This window comes from Oncorhynchus tshawytscha, linkage group LG21, assembly GCF_018296145.1.
Source record: "Oncorhynchus tshawytscha isolate Ot180627B linkage group LG21, Otsh_v2.0, whole genome shotgun sequence".
NCBI lineage: Eukaryota > Metazoa > Chordata > Actinopteri > Salmoniformes > Salmonidae > Oncorhynchus > Oncorhynchus tshawytscha.
Genome location: NC_056449.1, coordinates 9971171 through 9994042, shown reverse-complemented (window position 1 = coordinate 9994042; position 22872 = coordinate 9971171). Strand labels below are relative to the sequence as shown.

The following is a 22872-nucleotide window of genomic DNA, read 5'->3' as shown; positions in this document are numbered from 1 at the left end:
CTATGGATTTCACATGATTGGGAATACAGATATCTCCTCTTCAATGGCTGTGTGAAGTTGCTGGATATTGGCGGGAACTGGAACAGGCTGTCGTCACGTCGATCCAAAACATCCCAACCAAGCTTAATGGGTGATATGTCTGGTGAGTGCACAGGCCATGGAAGAACTGGGATAATTTTCAGCTTCCAGGAATTGTGTACAGATCCTTGCGACATGGGGCTGTGCATTATCATGCTGAAACATGAGGTGATGGCGGCGGGATCTCTGTTCATTCAAATTGCCTCAATAAAATGCAATTGTGTTCTTTGTTCTCTGTATCTCATGCCTGCCCAAACCATAACCCCACCACCACCATGGGAAACTCTCTTCACAACGTTAACATCAGCAAACCGCTCGCCCACACAACACCATGTACTGTGGTTGTGAGGCCAGTTGGAGGAATTCTCTAAAACAGCGTTGGAGGCAGCTTACGGTAAAGACATTAACATTCAATTCTTTGCCAACAGTTCTGGTGGACATTCCTGCAGTTCACAGGAATGTGTTGACATTTCTGTTCAGTGTATTTAGATAGTTGCGCCGATTCGGTTTCCGGATTATGATGCATTTACAGTACATGACACTACAACATTCTATAGTAGCCATGTTAGCGGCCATTTAACATTACATGGGGGATATTTAAATATTGCCTTGTAACTGTAGCCTAGTCTAGAATTATAAATGGGTGGTTCAAGCCCTGAATGCTGATTGGCTGACATACCCGTATACCATGGGTATGAAAAAACATGTATTTTTACTGGTCTAATTACTTTGGCAGCCAGTTTATAATAGTAATAAGGCACCTCAGGGGTTTGCGGTATATGACCAAAATACCACGGCTAAGGGCTGTATCCAGGCACTCAGCATTGCGTCGTGCAGAGAACAGCCCTTAGCCGTGATATATTGGCCATATACCACACCCTCTCGGGCCTTATTGCTTAATTAGAATACTATTGTCTAACTATATGGCTCTGTCATATTCTGACCTTATTGGCAGGGTAACAGTGGAATTTGTATCAGTAAGAGGATTCTATGTATCACTGATTGTGGTGTCATAAACTAACATGATGGCATCAACATTATAATCAATCCTTAACCCTCTAAATACAGACAGACCCTGTCAGAATCTTCTACACCTTGAAGAAACTACTTCAGATATGAACTTCTAGACTAACTGTTGGTGACTTTGAAATTCAAGATCAATAGCCCAAAACTAGGCACAGATTCAGACTGAGGCTAAGAAGCTTGCAAAGATAAGAAATTGGAGACTGGCTAAGAGACCGGTTAAGCATTTCTCTACGGCTGGCCATGCTTTCCACCTGGCTACCCCAACCCCGGCCAACATCTCTGCACCCCCTGCAGCAACTGGCCCAAGCCCCCACCGCTTCTCCTTCGACCAAATCCAGACAGCTGATGTTCTCATAGAGCTGCAAAATCTGGATCCCTACAAATCAGCTGGGCCAAACAATCTGGAGCCTCTCTTCATAAAATGATCCGCCGCCATTGTTGCAACCCCTATTACTAATCTGTTCAACCTCTCTTTCGTATCATCTGAGATTCCTAAAGGTTGGAAAGAGGCCGCGGTCATCCCCATCTTCAAAGGGGGAGACACTCTAGACCCAAACTGTTACAGACCTATATCCATCCTGCCCTGTCTTTCTAAAGTCTTCAAAAATCAAGTGAACAAACAGATCACCGACCATTTCGAATCACACTGTACCTTCTCCACTATGCAATCCAGTTTCCTGCACCTCAGCCACGCTCAAGGTCCTAAACGATATCATAACCGCCATCGATTAAAAGACAGTACTGTGCAGCCGTCTTCATCGACCTGGCCAAGGCTTTCGACTCGGTCAATCACTGCATTCTTATCGGCAAACTCAACAGCCTTGGTTTCTCTAATGACTGCCTCGCCTGGTTCACTAACTACTTCTCAGACAGAGTTCAGTGTGTCAAATCGGAGGGCCTGTTTTCCAGATCTCTGGCAGTCTATGGGGGTGCCACATGGTTCAAATCTCGGGCCGACTCTTTTCTATGTATATATCAATGATGTCGCTCTTGCTGCTGGTGATTCTTTGATTCACCTCTACGCTGTCGACACAATTATGTATACATCTGGCCCTTCTTTAGACACCTCCAAACAAGCTTCAATGCCATACAACACTCCTTCCGTGGCCTCCAACTGCTCTTAAATGCTAGTAAAATTAAATGCATGCTCTTCAACCGATCGCTGCCAGCACCTGCCCGCCAGACTAGCATCACTACTCTGGACGGTTCTGACTTAGAATATGTGGACAACTATAAATACCTAGGTGTCTGGTTAGACTGTAAACTCTCCTTCCAGACTCTTATTAAGCATCTCCAATCCAAAATTAAATCTTCTAGAATCGGCTTCCTATTTCGCAAAGCCTCCTTCACTCATGCTGCCAAACATACCCTCGTAAAACTGACTATCCTACCGATCCTTGACTTCGGAGAGGATTTACAAAATAGCCTCCTACACTCTACTCAGCAAATTGGATGCAGTCTATCACAGTGCCATCTGTTTTGTCACCAAAGCCTCATATACTACCCACCACTGCGACCTGTATGCTCTCATTGGCTGGCCCTCGCTGCTAATTCGTTACCAAACCTACTGGCTCCAGGTCATCTATAAGTCTTTGCTAGGTAAAGCTCTGCCTTATCTTAGCTCACTGGTCACCATAGCAACACCCACCCGTAGCACACACTCCCGCCGGTATAATTCACTGGTCATCCCCAAAGGCAACACCTCCTTTGGCCGCCTTTCCTTCCAGTTCTCTGCTGCCAATGACTGGAACAAATTGCAAAAATCACTGAAGTTGGAGACTTATATCTTCGTCACTAACTTTAAGCATTAGCTGTCAGAGCAGCTTACCGATCGCTGCAGCTGTACACAGCCCATCTGTAAATAGCCCATCCAACCAACTACCTTCCTCATCCCCATATTTGTTCTTGTTTTTCTGCTCTTTTGCACACCAGCATTTCTACTTGCACATCCTCATCTGCACATCTATCACGCCAGTGTTAATTGCTAAATTGTAATTACTTCGCCACTATGGCCTAGTTATTGCCTTACCTCCTTTACACACACACTGTATATATATATTTCTATTGTGTTATTGACTGTACATTTGTTTATCCCATGTGTAACTCTGTGTTGTTTGTGTCGCACTGCTTTGCTTTATCGTCGCCAGGACGCAGTTGTAAATGAGAACTTGTTCTCAACTGGCCTATCTGGTTAAATAAAGGTTAAATAAAATTTTAAATAAATAAATAAATAAATAAGCTACAGGTTAAGCAACTAGCCGAAGCTCAAGAAGAGGACATAGCACGTCAAATAAGCCACAGGAACTGGCTGACTGGGAGAAAGTGGTACATGCACTGGTAAATGAACTGGCGCAGGCTAAGGATGAGTGTCGGAAATGGGTACCGCATGTTGCAGTTCTAAACGGACTGATAACAAAGGCTAAGATGAAGAAAGTAGAAGAGAAATATCTACAGACTTTGGCGTAGTATATGAAACACTGGGAGAGACGGACACCGGCTGAGAGACAGAAGTAAGCACAGAAGGGGCATAGCTAAAGCAGAACTTGGATGCAATTGGAAAGAGATGAGAGGAAATAATACAACTGTCACTGTGCTGGCAAGCTGTTTTAATAAGGGATTTGGACCCAGAGCAGTGTGAGTATTACCTGAGGCCTGTAAATGCTATTCCTGGATGGAATAGAGGTGTCCAGGAAGAGGACTAGGGATTCCAGATCTGTGAGATGCCAGCATAGCTCACTTTCAGAGAGAACCTCTTGTCTAGGCCCAGCTCATACATTTAGGCCTATATGTTTAGATGTAAAATAAACATAAAATGTATTGAAGCTACGTACTGAATTATCCTTGTTTCATTATAATCACTTGATTTCTACCAGCGTGTTAAATGTGCAACCAGAGGGAAATAAACTCTAGACCACCTTTACTCTACACATGGAGACATGTACAAAGCTCTCCCTCGCCCTCCATTTGCCAAATCTGACCATAATTCTATCCTCCTATTTCCTGCTTACAAGCAAAAACTAAAGCAGGAAGCACCAGTGACTCGGTCAATAAGAAAGTGGTCAGATTAAGCAGATGCTAAGCTACAGGACTGTTTTGCTAGCACAGTCTGGAAAATGTTCCGGGATTCTTCCGGTGACATTGAGGAGTACACCACATCAGTCACTGGCTTCATCAATAAGTGCATTGATGACATCTTCCCACAGTGAGTGTACATACTGTGGCAAAGAAGGGGGTAGAGTGATAAATGGCAGATATGTGAGAGCAGAACTAATAAGCGGGCTCTGCCCGATCACTAAAATGGCCACCCCGATCAGAACTACAGATCACAAAATGGCCAACTGCCAAAACTACAAGTCCCAGGAGCAAGGGGAACCCTCAGAAGCTGGAGCCGACCCACAGATAAAGGGTCAAGAAAAACCAGGAAGAGGGAGAGAGAGGGCTGGAAGGATCTATGAACAATAGAGAAAGAGACAATAGAGATTGGCTGGATTTACAGTGTATGAGCTGGATTGTTTTGGACTTACCTGTTGGCGTTTAGACCTGGACCTGCCGAGAACCCGATTTGTGTACCGAACCCTGCTATCCTTGACCTTGCCTACGGCCTGGGTGGACCAGGACGGAGAAACAAACACACAGGTACTGTCCTGTTCGAAAGAACTCTCATTCTGGGGTGATTTGGTGACAGTTTCCCACTTAATTTGTGACAAACACTCCTAACCTTGAAGAGGTTTGCCACAGTACATACCCCAACCAGAAGCCATGGATTACAGGCAATATCCACACTGAGCTAAAGGGTAGAGCTGCCGCATTCAAGGAGCGGGACTTCTAACCCGGAAGCGTATAAGAAATCCCACTGTGCCCTCCGACGAACCATCAAACAGTCAAAGCATCAATGTAGGACTAAGATTGAATCGTACTATACCGGCTCTGATGCTCGTCGGATGTGGCAGGGCTTGCAAACCATTACAGACTACAAAGGGAAGCAGCGAGCTGCCCAGTGACACAAGCCTACCAGACAAGCTAAATTACTTCTATGCTCGCTTCAAGGCAAGTAACACTGAAGCATGCATGAGAGCATCAGCTGTTCGGGATGACTGTGTGATCACGCTCTCCGTAGCCGATGTGAGTAAGGCCTTTAAACGGGTCAATGTTCACAAGGCCGCAGGGCCAGACGGATTACCAGGACGTATACTCTGAGCATGCACTGACCAACTGGCAAGTGTCTTCACTGACATTTTCAACCTGTCCCTGTCCCCAAGAGCACTAAGGTAACCTGCCTAAATGACTACCGACCCGTAGCACTCACATCTGTAGCCATGAAGGGCTTTGAAAGGCTGGTTATGGCTCACATCAACACCATTATCCCAGAAACCCTAGACCCACTCCAATTTGCATACTGCCCCAACAGTTCCACAGATGATGCAATCTCTATTGCACTGCACACTGTTCTTTCCCACCTGGACAAAAGGAACACCTATGTGAGAATGCTATTCATTGACTACAGCTAAGCGTTCAACACCATAGTGCCCTCAAAACTCATCAATAAGCTAAGGACCCTGGGACTAAACACCTCCCTCTGCAACTGGATCCTAGACTTCCTGACGGGCTGCACCCAGGTGGTAAGTGTAGGTAACAACACATCCGCCAAGCTGATCCTCAACACGGGGGCCCCTCAGGAGTGATTGCTCAGTCCCCTCCTGTACTCCATGCTCACTCATGACTGCATGGCCAGGCACGTCTCCAACACCCTTGTCAAGTTTTCCAATGACACAACAGTGATATGCCTGATCACCAACAATGACGAGACAGCCTGTAAGGAGGATGTCAGAGACCTGGCCATGAGGTGCCAGGACAACAACCTCACCCTCAACATGATCAAGAAGGAGATGATTGTGGACTACAGGAAAAGGAGGACCGAGCACACCCTCATTCTCATCGACGGGCTGCGGTGGAGCAGGTTGAGAGCTTCAAGTTCCTTGGTGTCCACATCATCAACAAATGATCATGGTCCAAACACACTAAGACAGTTGTGAAGAGGGCACAAGAAAGCCTATTTCCCCATCAGGAGACTGAAAAGATTTGGCATGGGACAGCTTCCGACCGAAAGGCACAACAGAGGGTAGTGTGTACGGCCCAGTACATCACTGGAGCCAAGCTTCCTGCCATCCAGGACCTCTATATCAGGAGGTGTCAGAGGAAGGCCCTAAAAATGGTCAAAGACTCCAGCCACCTTAGTCATGGACTGTTCTCTCTGCTACCGCACAGCAAGTGGTACCAGAGTGCCAAGTTTAGGTCCAAAAGGCTTGTTAACAGCTTCTACCCCAAAGCCATAAGACTCCTGAACAGCTAATCAAAGGGCTACCCAGACCTCTCTTTTACGCTGCTGCTACTCTCTGTTGATTATCTATGCATACAGTGAGGGAAAAAATCATTTGATCTCCTGCTGATTTGGTACAATTTCCCACTGACAAAGAAGTTATCAGTCTATAATTTTAATGGTAGGTTTATTTGAACAGTGAGAGACAGAACGACAACAAAAAAATCCAGAAAAATTTGGGAAATAACTATTTGACCCCTCTGCAAAACATGACTTAGTACTTGGTGGCAAAACCCTTGTTGGCAATCACAGAGGTCAGACATTTCTTGTAGTTGGCCCCCAGGTTTGCACACATCTCAGGAGGGATTTTGTCCCACTCCTCTTTGCAGATCTTCTCCAAGTCATTAAGGTTTCAAGGCTGACATTGGGCAACTCGAACCTTCAGCTCCCTCCACAGATTTTCTATGAGATTAAGGTCTGGAGACTGGCTAGGACACTCCAGGACCTTAATGTGCTTCTTCTTGAGCCACTCCTTTGTTGCCTTGGTTGTGTGTTTTGGGTCATTTTCAATGCCCTGGCTGAGGGAAGGAGGTTCTCAACCAAGATTTGACGGTACATGGCCCCGTCCATCGTCCCTTTGATGCTGTGAAGTTGTCCTGTCCCCTTAGCAGAAAAACACCCCTAAAGCATAATGTTTCCACCTCCATGTTTGACGGTGGGGATGGTGCTCTTGGGGTCAATAGGCAGCATTCCTCCTCCTCCAAACACGGAGAGTTGACTCCATTTTGGTCTCATCTGACCACAACACTTTCACCCAGTTGTCCTCTGAATCATTCAGATGTTCATTGGCAAACTTCAGACGGGCATGTATATGTGCTTTCTTGAGCAGGGGGACCTTGTGGGCGCTGCAGGATTTCAGTCATTCACGGCGTAGTGTGTTACCAATTGTTTTCTTGGTGACTATGGTCCCAGCTGCCTTGAGATCATTGACAAGATCCTCCCGTGTAGTTCTGAGCTGATTCCTCACCATTCTCATGATCATTGCAACTCCACGAGGTGAGATCTTGCATGGAGCCCGAGGCCGAGGGAGATTGACAGTTCTTTTGTGTTTCTTCCATTTGCGAATAATCGCACCAGCTGTTGTCGCTTTCTCACCAAGCTGCTTGGCGATGGTCTTGTAGCCCATTCCAGTCTTGTGTAGGTCTACAATCTTGTCCCTGACATCATTGGAGAGCTCTTTGGTCTTGGCCACGATGGAGAGTTTGGAATCTGATTGATTGATTTGCTTCTGTGGACAGGTGTCTTTTATACAGGTAACAAGCTGAGGTTAGGAGCACTCCCTTTAAGAGTGTGCTCCTAATCTCAGCTCGTTACCTGTATAAAAGGCACCTGGGAGCCAGAAATCTTTCTGATTGAGAGGGGGTCAAATACTTATTTCCCTCATTAAAATGCAAAAAATGTGTTTTTCTGGATTTTGTTGTTTTTCTGTCTCTCACTGTTCAAATAAACCTACCATTAAAATTATAGACTGATCATTTCTTTGTCAGTGGGCAAACGTACAAAATCAGCAGAGGATCAAATACTTTTTTTCCCTCACTGTAGTCACTACCTACATGTACATATTACCTCAACTAACCGGTGCCCCCACACATTATTTCTGTACCGGTACTGCCTGTATATAGCCTTGCTATTGTTATTTTACTGCTGCTGTTAAATTCTTTTTTTACTTTTACTTTCTATTTTTTACTTAACACTTTTTTTCTTAAAACATTGTTGGTTAAAAGTGCTTGTAAATAAGTATTTCACTGTAAGGTTGTATTCGGTTGTATTCGGCGCATGTGACAAATAACATTTGATTTGAATACAATTCTCTTTCATTGTATATGTAGAATTCCATTGTATCAATGTATGAAATAATAATATTTGCTGATATTTACATACGTTTACAGTGTCATTACTATATTGACACTGGTAGTTGGATCAGACTGCAAAAGGCAGTTACATTTTGAAAATCGGTTGCTACAGTGTTCAGTGTCATGAATCAGCTGTTTAAGAAATCAACAGAATTGTTTTAAGAAACACTTTCAAGCTATTGAGAAAAACTGCAACACGATCAGAAGCGAGAATGAAAGGAAGTATGTTCGATTGCAGTCCACTATAAAGCCACAAGGGGATATAGAATCAAGCACAGGTTTTGCGAGCATGGAGAGGTCAGAGACAGCCAGAATAAGTAAACCATCAGTGGGTTTTCTGCAAACAATACAACAGATGAAGGCGTGGCATGAGCATGGTGAATGGATCGAAGTGGTTAATGGACAGAGAGGAAGAAAAAAAACAGAGCAGAGCGCAGAGGGAAGATGTGTGTGGAGGAAGAATGGCGCCAAGTACTAATCGTACTCTGCTGTCTCTGATGGCTCAGAAATGTAACCTGACAAGAGGGAGGATGAATTACCTGGCAGGTGTGGAGAAGACCTCAAAGTCCAACACTTGCCCTGATGGTGATGCAAATGATGATTCTGTCCCAGTGGAAGTGACGTTTTTAGAGAAAGTGGATCACTGCCTTTTAGGGTGGTGTTTTTATTTAGATTAAATAGTAGTATATTGGCGTAGGGTTAGTTGGTGGTGCAATTTTTCCTTTCCCCCCTCCTTTCTATTTGTTGTATCACAAAATGTAACGTGATCGACCACACACTACTGCAAAGTAGTTGGCGGAAAGCTCAAACAAAATGTGCGAACGCCATGATACCAAGGAAGAAGAAAAAGAAGGGTCAAGCATATGATCAGCTCATCGACAGCAGCCCACAAGAACGTCAGTCTACGGCTAGTTACACAAATGGAGGGAGGCTGTTTTGGGATAAAAGCATAGCTAACTCACTAGCTAAACAGTGTGTTGAAATCACAGTGTAAATACAGTTTTAAAGCCTCAAATTATAAATAAATCAATTCCCCCCAAAAAAAAAAATCATTTTCCAGCCTTGAGACATGGATTGTGTACAGTACTGTACGTGTGCCATTCAGAGGGTGAATGGGCAAGACAAAATATTTAAGTGCCTTTGAACGGGGTATGGTAGATGCCTACCAGTTTGAGAGTGTCAAGAACTGCAACACTGCTGGGTTTTTCCACAATTAGCAGTTTCCGTGTGTATCAAGAATGATCCACTGATCATCCAGCCAACTTGATACAACTGTGGGAAGCATTGGAGTCAACATGGGCCAGCATCCCTGTGGAACGCTCTGAATGGCACACAATTCAGGTCTCAATTGTCTCAAGGCTTAAATATGATTGTTTTTTTCCATCTACTCTTATTGAAGTGGATTTAACAAGTGACATCAATAAGGGATCATAGCTTTCACCGGGTCAGTCTATGTAATGGATGGAGCAATGTTAATTTTTATTTAACCTTTATTTAACTAGGCAAGTCAAGTAAGAACAAATTCTTATTTACAATGACGGCCTACCTTGGCCAAGCCCTAACCCGAACGACGCTGGGCCAATGGTGCGCCACCCAATGGGACTCCCAATCGCAGCCGGTTGTGATACAGACTGGAATCGGATCTGTAGTGAAGCCTCTAACACAGAGATGCAGTACATTAGACCGCAGCACCACTCGGGAGCCCCGATAATGTTTTGTACACTCTATTTATATTTCGGTTTCTGACATTGCTCATTTTGAACAAGGGTTCTTCAAAGATCCTCAAAGATTCTTTGAAGAACCTTAGGGTTCTTGGCACAGACAATTGCCCCCAAAAGGTTCTTCCAAGAACCACATGGGAGGTGGGGTTCATCGAGGAACCTCCTTAGTTGGTAGAAGTTCTTACAGGAACCAAACTGCCCAACTGAAATGTTTGGATTTGAATTTGAAAGGACAGCAGGTGCAGGTACTTAAGTGAAAAATGTAAAGATCTCCTCAATTTAAGGCATGGTTTGTCCCTTGTATGATCTAAATTGATATTGTTTTAGGATAAACAATGAAAATAAATACGGAAATATCAAATTGGCAGCGATTACAACATTGAGTTGTCTTGGGTATGACACTACAAGCTTGGCACACCTGTATTTGGGGAGTTTCTCCCATTCTTCTCTGCAGATCCTCTCAAGCTCTTTCAGGTTTGGTGGGGAGCATTGCTGCACAGCTATTTTGAGGTCTCTCCAGAGATGTTAGATTGGGTTCAAGTCCGGGCTCTGGCTGGGCCACTTCAGGATATTCAGAGACTGGACCTTTGCCCCAGTCTGAGTTCCTGAGCACTCTGGAGCAGGTTTTCATCAAGAATCTCTCTGTACTTTGCTCTGTTAATCTTTCCCTCAAACCTGACTAGTCTCCCAGTCCCTGCTGCTGAAAAACATCCCCACAGCAAGATGCTCCCACCACCATGCTAGGTTTCCTCCAGACGTGACGTTTGGCATTCAGGCCAAAGAGTTCAATCTTGGTTTCATCAGACCATAGAATCTTGTTTCCCATGATCTGAGAATCCTTTAGGTGACTTTTGGCAAATGGCTGTCATGTGCCTTTTTTCTGAGGAGTGGCTTCCGGCTGGCCACTACCATAAAGGCCTACTTGGTGGAGTGTTGCAGAGATGGTTGTCCTTCTGGAATGTTCTCCCATCTCCACAGAGTAACCATTGTGTTCTTGGTCACCTCCCTGACAAAGGCTCTTCCCCGATTGCTCAGTTTGGCCGGGCGGCCATCTCCAGGAAGAGTCTTGGTGGTTCCAAACTTTTTCCATTTCAGAATGATGGATGCCACTGTGTTCTTGGGGACCTTCAGTGCTGCAGAATTGTTTTGGTACCCTTCCCTAGATTTGTGCCTCGACACAATCCTGTCTCTGAGCTCTACGGACAAATCTTTCAATTTCATGGCTTGTTTTTTGATCTGACATGCACTGTCAACTGTAGGACCAAATAGAGACAGGTGTGTGTCTTTCCAAATCATGTCCAATCAATTGAATTTACCACAGGTTGACTCCAATCAAGTTGTAGAAACATCTCAAGGATGATCAATGGAAACAGGATGCACCTGAGCTCAATTTCGAGTATCATAGCAAAGGGTCGGAATACTTATGTAAATAAAGTATTTCTGTTTTTTTATTTTTTTATACATTTGCTAACATTTCTAAAAAACAGTTTTCACTTTGTCATTATGGTGTATTGTGTGTAGATTGATGAAGATTGTTGTTATTATATCCATTTTAAAATAAAGCTGTAATGTAACAAAATGTGGAAAAGGGGAAGGGGTCTGAATACTTTCCAAATGCACTGTATGTAATAATGTAAATTTTTATATATAAAAAGTGCCCCATCTTTATTGTTGACACTGGTATAGGATAGACCAGACTGTAAAAAAAAGAAAGTAGCTAATGTAGTTCCCCAATAGGCCTATGATGGCAACAAATCCCAGTGCAACACCTCATATGCCAGGTTCAAGACAACTGTCATCTCGGAAAAATACGAAGTCAAATCATGACATCAGCGATCTTCAGGTCGGAAAGTTGGAGCTCTAGAAAGAGGCTCGAGTTCCAGAATTCCTAGTTGGTTGACTATTCAAATAGTTTTTTCCCCAAGTCGGAGCTCGTTTTTGTCAGAGTTCCCAGTTATTTTGAACGCTCGGACGTCGGAGATTTCTGAGTTCCCAGTTCCGAATTCCGAGTTCCAAGTTGTTTGGAACCCGGCAATGGTCGCTGCATCTTCAACGGGTGGAGTTTATAAACGTGGGAGCGTTGTGGGGATTGAGATTAGTTTCCCGGCAGCAGCATTAGCTGGATCATATCCACATTAAGACATCCGGTTTTCGGATTTTGCCTTCAAAATAAAAGTCTGTGGTAAAAACACTGATACGAAATCAATATTTTTTGCATCTTTGCAAGTGCATAATGTTTAAATTATGTAAATCTAAGAATATTATAAATAAATATTATAAATAAATATAAAGAATATTATTAAACGGAGCACATTGAGAAATGATTGGAGCTTAAATGATTGTCAAGCAATTATTCAGAGATCCATGAATTGACACCATACATACATTCTACAGACCCTACTGAGTATTCTCTCCAACCATTTTACTGAGGCACCTAGAATATGTTTTGCTCTATAAACCACTATGTATTCCCATACACAATGATTTACATTGTGGCCAATGGAATGGGTGGAGTAAAAGCCCAGCAACACTCTATATTATTCAGAGCCACATAAAATGACACCATATATATATTCTACAGACCCTGCTGACTATTCCCTACAATACTTTTACTGCAGCACCTAGAATAGCCAATAGGTATTTAATATACAGTGATTTGCATTGAGGTAATTTATTTGAACTTGGAACATGTTTTAATACCCAAATTTAATGCAAATGTCACTTAAATATGAACAAATATTATTCATTGTTCATGTTTAGATTTATTTTTATATTATCATGAATGAATACAGGTTGTTGACACTTCTTCTATTACGTAGGGAACTTTTATTTAAAACGTTTCCGAAATTACATGACCCGGAAGTTCTTTTTTAGTGTTGCTGACGAGTCGTTCATATTATATCGTCAATGGACGAGACGCTGATGACGCTAATGGGGGGGTAGAGTAGAAAATATATATTTGACAGGGGTTTGACTGACGGGAAATAAGGGGGTAGTAGTAGGCGAGAAAGACCTGCGTATGAGTCGAAATTGAAGTTACTTTTTGTATTTCGGTCACATTTTTTTTGTGACTGGTGCCGCGAGTTGAATCGTATGTGATGATTAATTCGGAAAGACACAGCAACAGGGCATAGAACTACAGGATGTCGCGGACAGTTTCAGTTTTTTTTGGATGGGGAAGCACGACTAGAACAGTAAAACGCAACGCGGAAAATATTTAAAAGGGAGAATGCGAATGGTTAGAAGAGATAGAATTCAAACAAAATGGAAACAATGTAGCATCGCTGCGGCATTCCATATAGCTATAAGCACTACTAGAGTAGAAAATAGAGAGCTAGTTAACAAATATAAATGTAACGTTACTTATTATTTATCAGAAAAGCTCAAACAGAGTCTGTAGTAAACTGGTTGAAATAAAAAATAGTTCGTTGGTGTCCCCAGCTACCAAAGAAGAAAAAACTCAAATATGCTACGGAGAAGACTGAACCGTTTGGTATGTATGCAATACACATGGCTAGACTGCCACCCGGCACTCAAGTTTAAGCATCATTTGATAGCTATAGCCAGGGGTGTATTCATTTGGAACGAAACGGGGAGGGTCCTTCCTGAATTTGTCCGGTAGAAACGTTTTTCGTTAGGAGTAAACGGTTACCGTTGCAAAACGTATTGGACTAATGATTACACCCCTTCCAACGTTAGCGGATTATCGCTAGTTGAGTATATAGACAGTCTCATTTTGCTCATCTGTCAAGCAATTATCACGATTGCTAATGTGCTATGAGAGATGCCAGTTGCTACCAATGAAACCATGCTTGCTGGCAGTATTACCAACGTGCTAACTATCATTTGTACCACTAGACCGTTAAAGGTACAGTAGTTTATTGGCTACACTATTACTATCATGGCATTTACACAATCATTATGTTTTACATATAATTGTAACAAAATTAACCTGTTTTTGCTGAACAACACAAACATTATTTGTAGCCTACAGCATTTGTCGTTATGAGTTACTGTTGTCAATTGTAGTAAAACATTGCCTGATTTGAGCAATTTGCCTTTAGTGGAAATTGACAGCTTAAGTTTCCATTGCCTTGTATTGAAGCTGGATCTGCAAAGTTTCCCTCTTTACATGGACCTTTCTCACCCAGAGTGAACAGTAGTTCAAGCTATCAACTTTCTGGTAAATCAGTCTTCTCAGATGGTCAGTTAAAAACAACTGATCTTGGAGAACAGGTTGTCATTGCCTTTTCACTTGAATGTGATATTAAATGTTAATTTATGGTAATTCAATTACTGTTACTCTGTTTATTTTAGTCCTGTATTTAAAGTAGCCAATTCGTCATTGGTTTCTGTTTAACTAAAAGCTGCTCATCTGTCTTGGTTGAATTTCAGTTGTCAGTGAATTTCAACCATACGTTTCATTCTGCACATTACGGGTTTTATAGTCCTTCAATTATCGGTGGTTGATGGTCCTCATCAAAGATGAAGCATGGATCAAGTCCTTATCCACAGGCACAGTCACAAGCTTCAGTCAATGAACACATTTTTACTGTCTTTTTATAGTCCTATCCTCCCATAACCTGTTGTCACATTTAGGTTTTATCCACCAGAGTCAATGTGAGCAGTATAGATACTGGTGGTGAAGGAAGAAAAGCAATATTATAATTATGCAGCCTGACCCTCTTTAAGTGTTGCCAGTTCAGCTTATTTTTTTCTGCCTCCTGAGCTGTGTGCTCCTCTAATTTCATTTTTGTGTGAGCTGTAAATAATGTTTTGTGTGGAGCTGCCAGCCACGCTGTCATTGATGCGCATTGTTCCCGTTATATCAAGCTCTGGTTTTCTGCCTCCTAATTCATGCCGCACTCCCATTCGCTCAGGGGGGGGGAGGGAGAGCGAGTGAGAGAGAGACTCTCTCAATCCAAAGGAGTTCTGAAGAGGAATCATGGGCACAACTTGTCTTCCCCCTAAGATGCACTGTGCCGCTAAAGCCCAGAGTGTCTTCACAAAGTCATGAAAGATGGCTGTGGAAACAGAACGAGTGGTGCTGGGCTTTACGTCAGGGGGAAGCTCCAGAGGTTGTAATGCTCTGACAGGAATTCAGATTCACGGAGCTGCTTTTCATGTTCTCTCAAGCCCCTTGAAGGCAGTAGCCAGATCTGTGAAAAGGAGGAGACTGGTGGAAATGCGATAGTATTCCATTAGGAAACCCCTTCCTTGACTCTGAGGGAAGAGCAGACACATCAAGCAGTGGCAACCCGTCATTCAGGGCAGGTGGGGCAGAGCTTGTGTTGCATATTATTTTGGCATTAATATGTTGCAAGCAAAACAAAAAAAAATCATCATTAAAAAAATCATACTTAGTAAATAAAGCCGCAAACAAACATGGTCTCTTTTTTTGCTTTCTTGAGTAAGGCAGCTCAAATGCAGGTTTTTAAGCCTAGTTTAGTGCTTTCTGTGGTAGTGGGGCAGCCAGTGGAAAATATGGAGCTTGGGGGTTGGTAATGTTCTCTAGTTGTGGTGTGATTGGCTCAGTGTTGTCACTGATGGGGACACTACGTCACTGCAAAATCTAAGGGGAGTCCTCAAAAATTCAAGCCCCTCGTGTGCTGCCATAGTTACACTAGAAGTGCCCATCCAAGAAGGCTCAAGGTCATTGGCCACAGATAAAATGACGTCAAATCACGTTATATCTACCGTAGCTTTGATTGGACTGATCATGTCGACATCATACTTACAAAATCTTAGCTAGACAAGCAGTCATCATGAGTCACGTTGACAATCTACTAGCAAATCCTTTTCAATCAAGTCATATGAAGAAAAATAATAGATAAAACATGTCTGTACTCATTGGCCATTGGACATAAACATTACACAAGAAGTTGGAAATGGCAAATTCAGCATTGAGTGGTTTGGAAGGAGTCAGTGGCTAACTGCAGGCATTGCATGCCATGGGCCAGAAAAGATTGAATACATTGGCCATGCTGTCTATCCAGCATCACTTCAGCTGGGAACTCTTGGGGGGGAATATGTTTTGAACGGTCGTCCAACTTGGAATTCCAAGATGGGAACTTGGGCCTTTTTCTAGAGCTCCGACCTGAAGATCACTGACTATGTGATTCGACCTTGTTTTTCCGAGTTCCCAGTTGACTTGAAAGCACCATAAATCCAGAGAATGCCAGACTTTGACAAAGTTTGACAAAATGTGCCCACAAGAAGGACTGCCGCGCCACCTTCCTGTTTAAGTGAGCACAGCACAAGGTAAATCCCACAATGTCTGCTGCATAAATTATGTAATATGCCAGGGAGATATGTATTCTGTAGCTAAGAGAGTAATACTAAGTGTAGGTTGTGTAGTAAGCTGTTAGTAGCCCATGTGCCTCACACTAATCATTTGGTCCCTTTCCCCATAACTTAGCCTACTGTTCTGACTTGGTGGTGCTCATGTAGCCTATAGCCTGTTTTTAGAGAAATGTAGTAATCTAATATTGTAAGTAGAGGTCGACCGTTTAAACAGCCTTTTTGGATGCCGATTACAATGCAATCCATGAGGAGACTGCGTGGCAGGCTGACCACCTGTTGCACGAGTGCAGCATCAAAAGGACCTTGTGGCTGCAAAGAGCCAAGGTAAGTTGCTTGATAGCATTAAACTTATCTTTAAAAAAACAATCTTCACATAATTAACTAGTTAACTACACATGGTTGATATTACTAGGTTAACTTCACTTGCGTTCAGTGCAAGTTGAGTCAGGGTATATGCAGCAGTTTTGGCCGCCTGGCTCATTGCGAACTGTGTGAAGACAATTTTTTTCCTAACAAAGATCGTAAGAAGTAATTTGCTAGAATTGTACGTAATTATGACAACATTGAAGGTTGTGCAATGTAACAGCAATATTTACATTTAGGGTTGCCACCCGTTCGATAAAATACGGAACGGTTCCGTATTTCACTGAAAGAATAAACGTTTTGTTTTCGAAATGATAGTTTCCGTATTTTACCATATTAACGACCAACGGCTCATATTTCTGTGTGTTTAATTAAATATATGATTTGATAGACCAGTCTATAGGTTGACCGATTATGATTTTTTTTCGATACCGATTATTGGAGGACCAAAAAAAGCCGATTTGGATTAATCGGCCTATTTATTTGTAATAATGACAATTACAACAATACTGAATGAACACTTATTTTAACTTAATACATCAATAAAATCAATTTAGCCTCAAATAAATAATGAAAACCAAATTGAACAGGTTAACTTGGCTGCCATCCCGTTAACGGGATAATTGTCATCAACAACCGCCACATTCAAATAATATTACTAAAAATATTTATATTCATGAAATCACAAGTGCAATAAAGCAAAACACAGTTTAGCCTTTTGTTAATCCACCTGTCGTGTCAGATTTTGAAAATATGTTTTACAGTGAAAGCAATCCAAGCGTTTGTAAGTTTAGCGTTCGCTCGACAAAACACTATGTACACCTAGCATCAAGTAGCTTGGTCACAAATCAGAAAAGCAATCAAATTAATTGTTTACCTTTTGATCTTTGGATGTTTTCACTCACGAGACTCCCAGTTACACAAATGTAACTTTTGTTCCATAAAGATTATTTTTATATCCAAAATACCTCAGTTTGTTTGGCGCGTTATGTTCAGAAATCCACAGGAAAGAGCGGTCACGACAACGCAGACAAATTCCAAATTGTATCCGTAATGTCCACAGAAACATGTCAAACGTTTTTTATAATCAATCCTCTGGTTGTTTTTAAAATATATAATCGATAATATATCAACCGCTACTGTCTTTTTCAGTCAGAGGGAAAGGCAATGGCTGCCCAAACTCTGTTACGCATACAAAACGCCGCTGGCACCCGGCCATACAATGACGCAATGTTATCTTTCTCGCTCATTTTTTCTAAATAAAAGCCTGAAACTATGTCTAAAGACTGACACCTTGAGGAAGCGATAGGAAAAGGAATCTGGTTGATTTCCCTTTTAAATGGAGCAAAGGCAGGCTATGGAACATGGAGTTTTCAAAATAGAAGCCACTTCCTGGTTTGATTTTCCTCAGGGTTTTGCCTGCAATATCAGTTCTGTTATACTCACAGACAATATTTTGACAATTTTGGAAACTTTAGAGTTTTCTATCCAATACTAATAATAATATGCATATATTAGCAACTGAGACTGAGGATCAGGCCGTTTAGTTTGGGCAACTTATTCATCCAAGCTACTCAATACTGCCCCCCAGACATAAGAAGTTCAATAATGCAAAAAGTGTTGGAGAAGAAAGTAAAAATGCAATATGTGCCATGTAAGAAAGCTAACGTTGAAGTTCCTTGCTCAGAACATGAGAACATATGAAAGCTGGTGGTTCCTTTTAACATGAGTCTTCAATATTCCCAGGTAAGAAGTTTTAGGTTGTAGTTATTATAGGACTATCTCTCTACCATTTTGTATTTCATATACCTTTTGACTATTGGATGTTGTTATAGGCACTTTAGTATTGCCAGTGTAACAGTATAGCTTCCATCCCTCTCCTCGCCGCTACCTGGGCTCGAACCAGGAACACATCGACAACAGCTACCCTCGACGCAGCGTTACCCATGCAGAGCTAAGTCTCAGAGCGAGTGACGTTTGAAACGCTATTAGCGCGCACCCCGCTAACTAGCTAGCCATTTCACATCAAATCAAAAATCAAATAAAATTTTATTTGTCACATACACATGGTTAGCAGATGTTAATGCGAGTGTAGCGAAATGCTTGTGCTTCTAGTTCCGACAATGCAGTAATAACCAACAAGTAATCTAACTAACAATTCCAAAACTACTGTCTTATACACAGTGTAAGGGGATAAAGAATATGTACATAAGGATATATGAATGAGTGATGGTACAGAGGAGCATAGGCAAGATACAGTAGATGGTATCGAGTACAGTATATACATATGAGATGAGTATGTAAACAAAGTGGCATAGTTAAAGTGGCTAGTGATACATCGGTTACACCAGCCTAATTTCGGGAGTTGATAGGCTTGAAGTCATAAACAGCAGAGATGCTGGCAAGACACACGAAAGTGCTGTTTGAATGAATGCTTATGAGCCTGCTGGTGCCTACCATCGCTCAGTCAGACTGCTCTATCAAATCATAGACTTAATTATAACAATAACACACAGAAATACGAGCCTTAGGTCATTACTATGGTCGAATCCGGAAACTATCATTTAGAAAACAAAACGCTTATTCTTTCAGTGAAATACGGAACCGTTCTGTATTTTATCGAACGGATGGCATCCATAAGTCTAAATATTGCTGTTACATTGCACAACCTTCAATGTTATGTCATGCGTAAAATTCTGGCAAGGTAGTTGGCAACGATCCAGGCTGCCCAAACTGTTGCATATACCGTGACTCTGCGTGCAATGAACGCAAGAGAAGTGACACAATTTCACCTGGTCAATATTGCCTGCTAACCTTTCTTTTAGCTAAATATGCAGGTTTAAAAATATATACTTCTGTGTATTGATTTTAAGAAAGACATTGTACGACAGTCCTTTTTCGCGAATGCGCACCGCATTGATTATATGCAACGCAGGACACGCTAGATAAACTAGGAATATCATCAACCATGTGTAGTTATAACTAGTGATTATGATTGCTTAAGTTTAATGCTAGCTAGCAACTTACCTTGGCTTCTTACTGCATTCGCGTAACATGCAGGCTTCTCGTGAGGCAGGTGGTTAGAGCATTGGACTAGTTAACCGTAAGGTTGCAAGATTGAATCCCTGAGCTGACAAGGTAAAAATCTGTCTTTCTGCCCCTGATCAAGGCAGATAACCCACCGTTCCTAGGCCGTCATTGAAAATAAGAACGTGTTCTTAACTGACTTGCCTCGTTAAAGAAATCGTTGTAAAAAATACCGATTTCCGATTGTTATGAAAACTTGAAATCGGCCCTAATTAATCGGCCATTCTGATTAATCGGTCGACCTCTAGAGCAGTCTGACTGAGTGGCGGAAGACAGCAGCAGGCTCGTAAGCATTCATTCAAACAGCAGCTCTTACAATGCTTGAAGCACAGCGCTGTTTATGACTTCAAGCCTATCAACTCCCGAGATTATGCTGGCAATACTAAAGTGCCTATAAGAACATCCAATAGTCAAAGGTATATGAAATACAAATGGTATAGAGAGAGAGTCCTATAATTATTATAACTATACCCTAAAACTTCGTAACTGGGAATATTGAAGACTCATGTTAAAAGGAACCACCAGCTTTCATATGTTCTGAGAAAGGAACTTAAACATTTTTACATGGCACATATTGTACTTTTCCTTTCTTTTCCAACACTTTTTCCATTATTTAAACAAATGAATATATATATATATATATATATATATATATATACTGCTCAAAAAAATAAAGGGAACACTTAAACAACACAATGTAACTCCAAGTCAATCACACTTCTGTGAAATCAAACTGTCCACTTCAGGAAGCAACACTGATTGACAATACATTTCACATGCTGTTGTGTAAATGGAATAGACAACAGGTGGAAATTATAGGCATTTAGCAAGACACCCCCAATAAAGGAGTGGTTCTGCAGGTGGGGACCACAGACCACATCTCAGTTCCTATGCTTCCTGGCTGATGTTTTGGTCACTTTTGAATGCTGGCGGTGCTTTCACTTTAGTGGTAGCATGAGACAAAGTCTACAACCCACACAAGTGGCTCAGGTAGTGCAGCTCATCCAGGATGGCACATCAATGCGAGCTGTGGCAGGAAGGTTTGCTGTGTCTGTCAGCTTAGTGTCCAGAGCATGGAGGCACTACCAGGAGACAGGCCAGTACATCAGGAGACGTGGAGGAGGCCGTAGGAGGGCAACAACCCAGCAGCAGGACCGCTACCTCCACCTTTGCAAGGAGGAGCAGGAGGAGCACTTCCAGAGCCCTGTAAAATGACCTCCAGCAGGCCACAAATGTGCATGTGTCTGCTCAAACAGTCAGAAACAGACTCCATGAGGGTGGTATGAGGGCCCGACGTCCACAGGTGGGGGTTGTGCTTACAGCCCAACACCGTGCAGGACGTTTGGCATTTGCCAGAGAACACCAAGATTGGCAAATTCGCCACTGGCGCCCTGCCCTGTGCTCTTCAGATGAAAGCAGGTTCACACTGAGCACGTGACAGACGTGGTATCTGTCATGTTGTGGGGTGGCATTTCTTTGGGGGGGGCGCACAGCCCTCCATGTGCTCGCCAGAGGTAGCCTGACTGCCATTAGGTACCGAGATGAGATCCTCAGACCCCTTGTGAGACCATATGCTGGTGTGGTTGGCCCTGGGTTCCTCCTAATGCTAGACCTCATGTGGCTGGAGTGTGTCAGCAGTTCCTGCAAGGGGAAGGCATTGATGCTATGGACTGGCCTGCCCGTTCCCCAGACCTGAATCCAATTGAGCACATCTGGGACATCGTGTCTCGCTCCATCCACCAATGCCACGTTGCACCACAGGCTGTCCAGGAGTTGGCGGATGCTTTAGTCCAGGTCTGGGAGGAGATCCCTCAGGAGACCATCCGCCACCTCATCAGGAGCATGCCCAGGTGTTGTAGGGAGGTCATACAGGCACGTGGAGGCCACACACACTACTGAGCCTCATTTTGACTTGTTTTAAGGACATTACATCAAAGTTGGATCAGCCTGTAGTGTTTTTTCACTTTAATTTTGGTATGACTTGACCTTTTTGATACATTTGATTTCCATTGATAATTTGTGATTTTGTTGTCAGCACATTCAACTATGTAAAGAAAAAAGTATTTAATAAGAATATTTCATTCATTCAGATCTAGGATGTGTTATTTTAGTGTTCCCTTTATTTTTTTGAGCTGTGTGTGTGTGTGTGTGTGTATATATTATATAAATAAATTGCCGAATTTTAATCTGTATCTGCTTTTTTATGGTCCTCCATTAATGGGTATTGTTATCGCTGTTGAAAAATCATAATCGGTCAACCTGTAATTGTAAGAGCTTTCATTGTCTGCTTATGACTCCTTTATTTATCCTACTGTTCTGACTTGGTGCACAGGGGGAATACTGTAAGAATGGCCCATGTTCTGAATTTTGTCGCTGTACCTTTAAAAAATGCTGAACAAATAGTTATATTGACTACGTCCATCCTAGCTCGCTCATTAATGTCTTAATAGAAATTACGCATGGCCTCTTATCTGCTCGTCATCCCCTTATGCCATAGTTTGTACATTCATTTTTCAGTAGAAACCACATTTGTTTAAGCAAGTCGGCCATATCAGCTATGTTTGTAAAAAAACAAGGCAGTAAATAAGGCTGAATGAACTGTTTTGCTGATAGACAAGGCTCCACTGATAGCCAGGTGTAGCAGTGGTGAGGATTAACTCCATGGTGCAAAAAAAACTGCTGTTGGAACAGCTTTATGTAGGCTCTAACACTTTGTGGTCACCTTTTTAATAGTGCAATTCATGTGTTGTGTAGCTGGCATGCATCTAAAATATATATATATTTTTTCGTTTACCATAAAGATTTACATGCTAAAATCGCCACTGACGTCAAGTTACAGAACGTGTCTCCTTGAGCGGTATGACCGCTACGTGGGCCCATGGTGTTAATACTTGCGTACTATTGTTTGTACAGATGAACGTGGTACATTCAGGCGTTTGGAAATTGCTCCCAAGGATGAACCAGACTTGTGGAGGTCTACAATTTTTTTTTCTGAGGTCTTGGCTGATTTTTCTTTTGATTTTCCCATGATGTCAAGCCAAGAGGCACTGAGTTTGAAGGTAGG

The 22872-nt window shown here is 42.4% G+C and overlaps 1 protein-coding gene across 1 annotated transcript in view; it reads left to right on the top strand.

The window, feature by feature from the left end:
* The first annotated feature begins 12970 nt into the window (after positions 1-12970).
* Positions 12971-22872, top strand: part of LOC112220880 (phospholipid-transporting ATPase 11C) — a 74116-nt gene continuing 64214 nt past the window's right edge. Inside the window, 1 exon segment of the mRNA XM_024382817.2 lies at positions 12971-13548. Coding sequence (XP_024238585.2) covers positions 13522-13548 — 27 coding nt within the window. The 5' untranslated portion in view covers positions 12971-13521.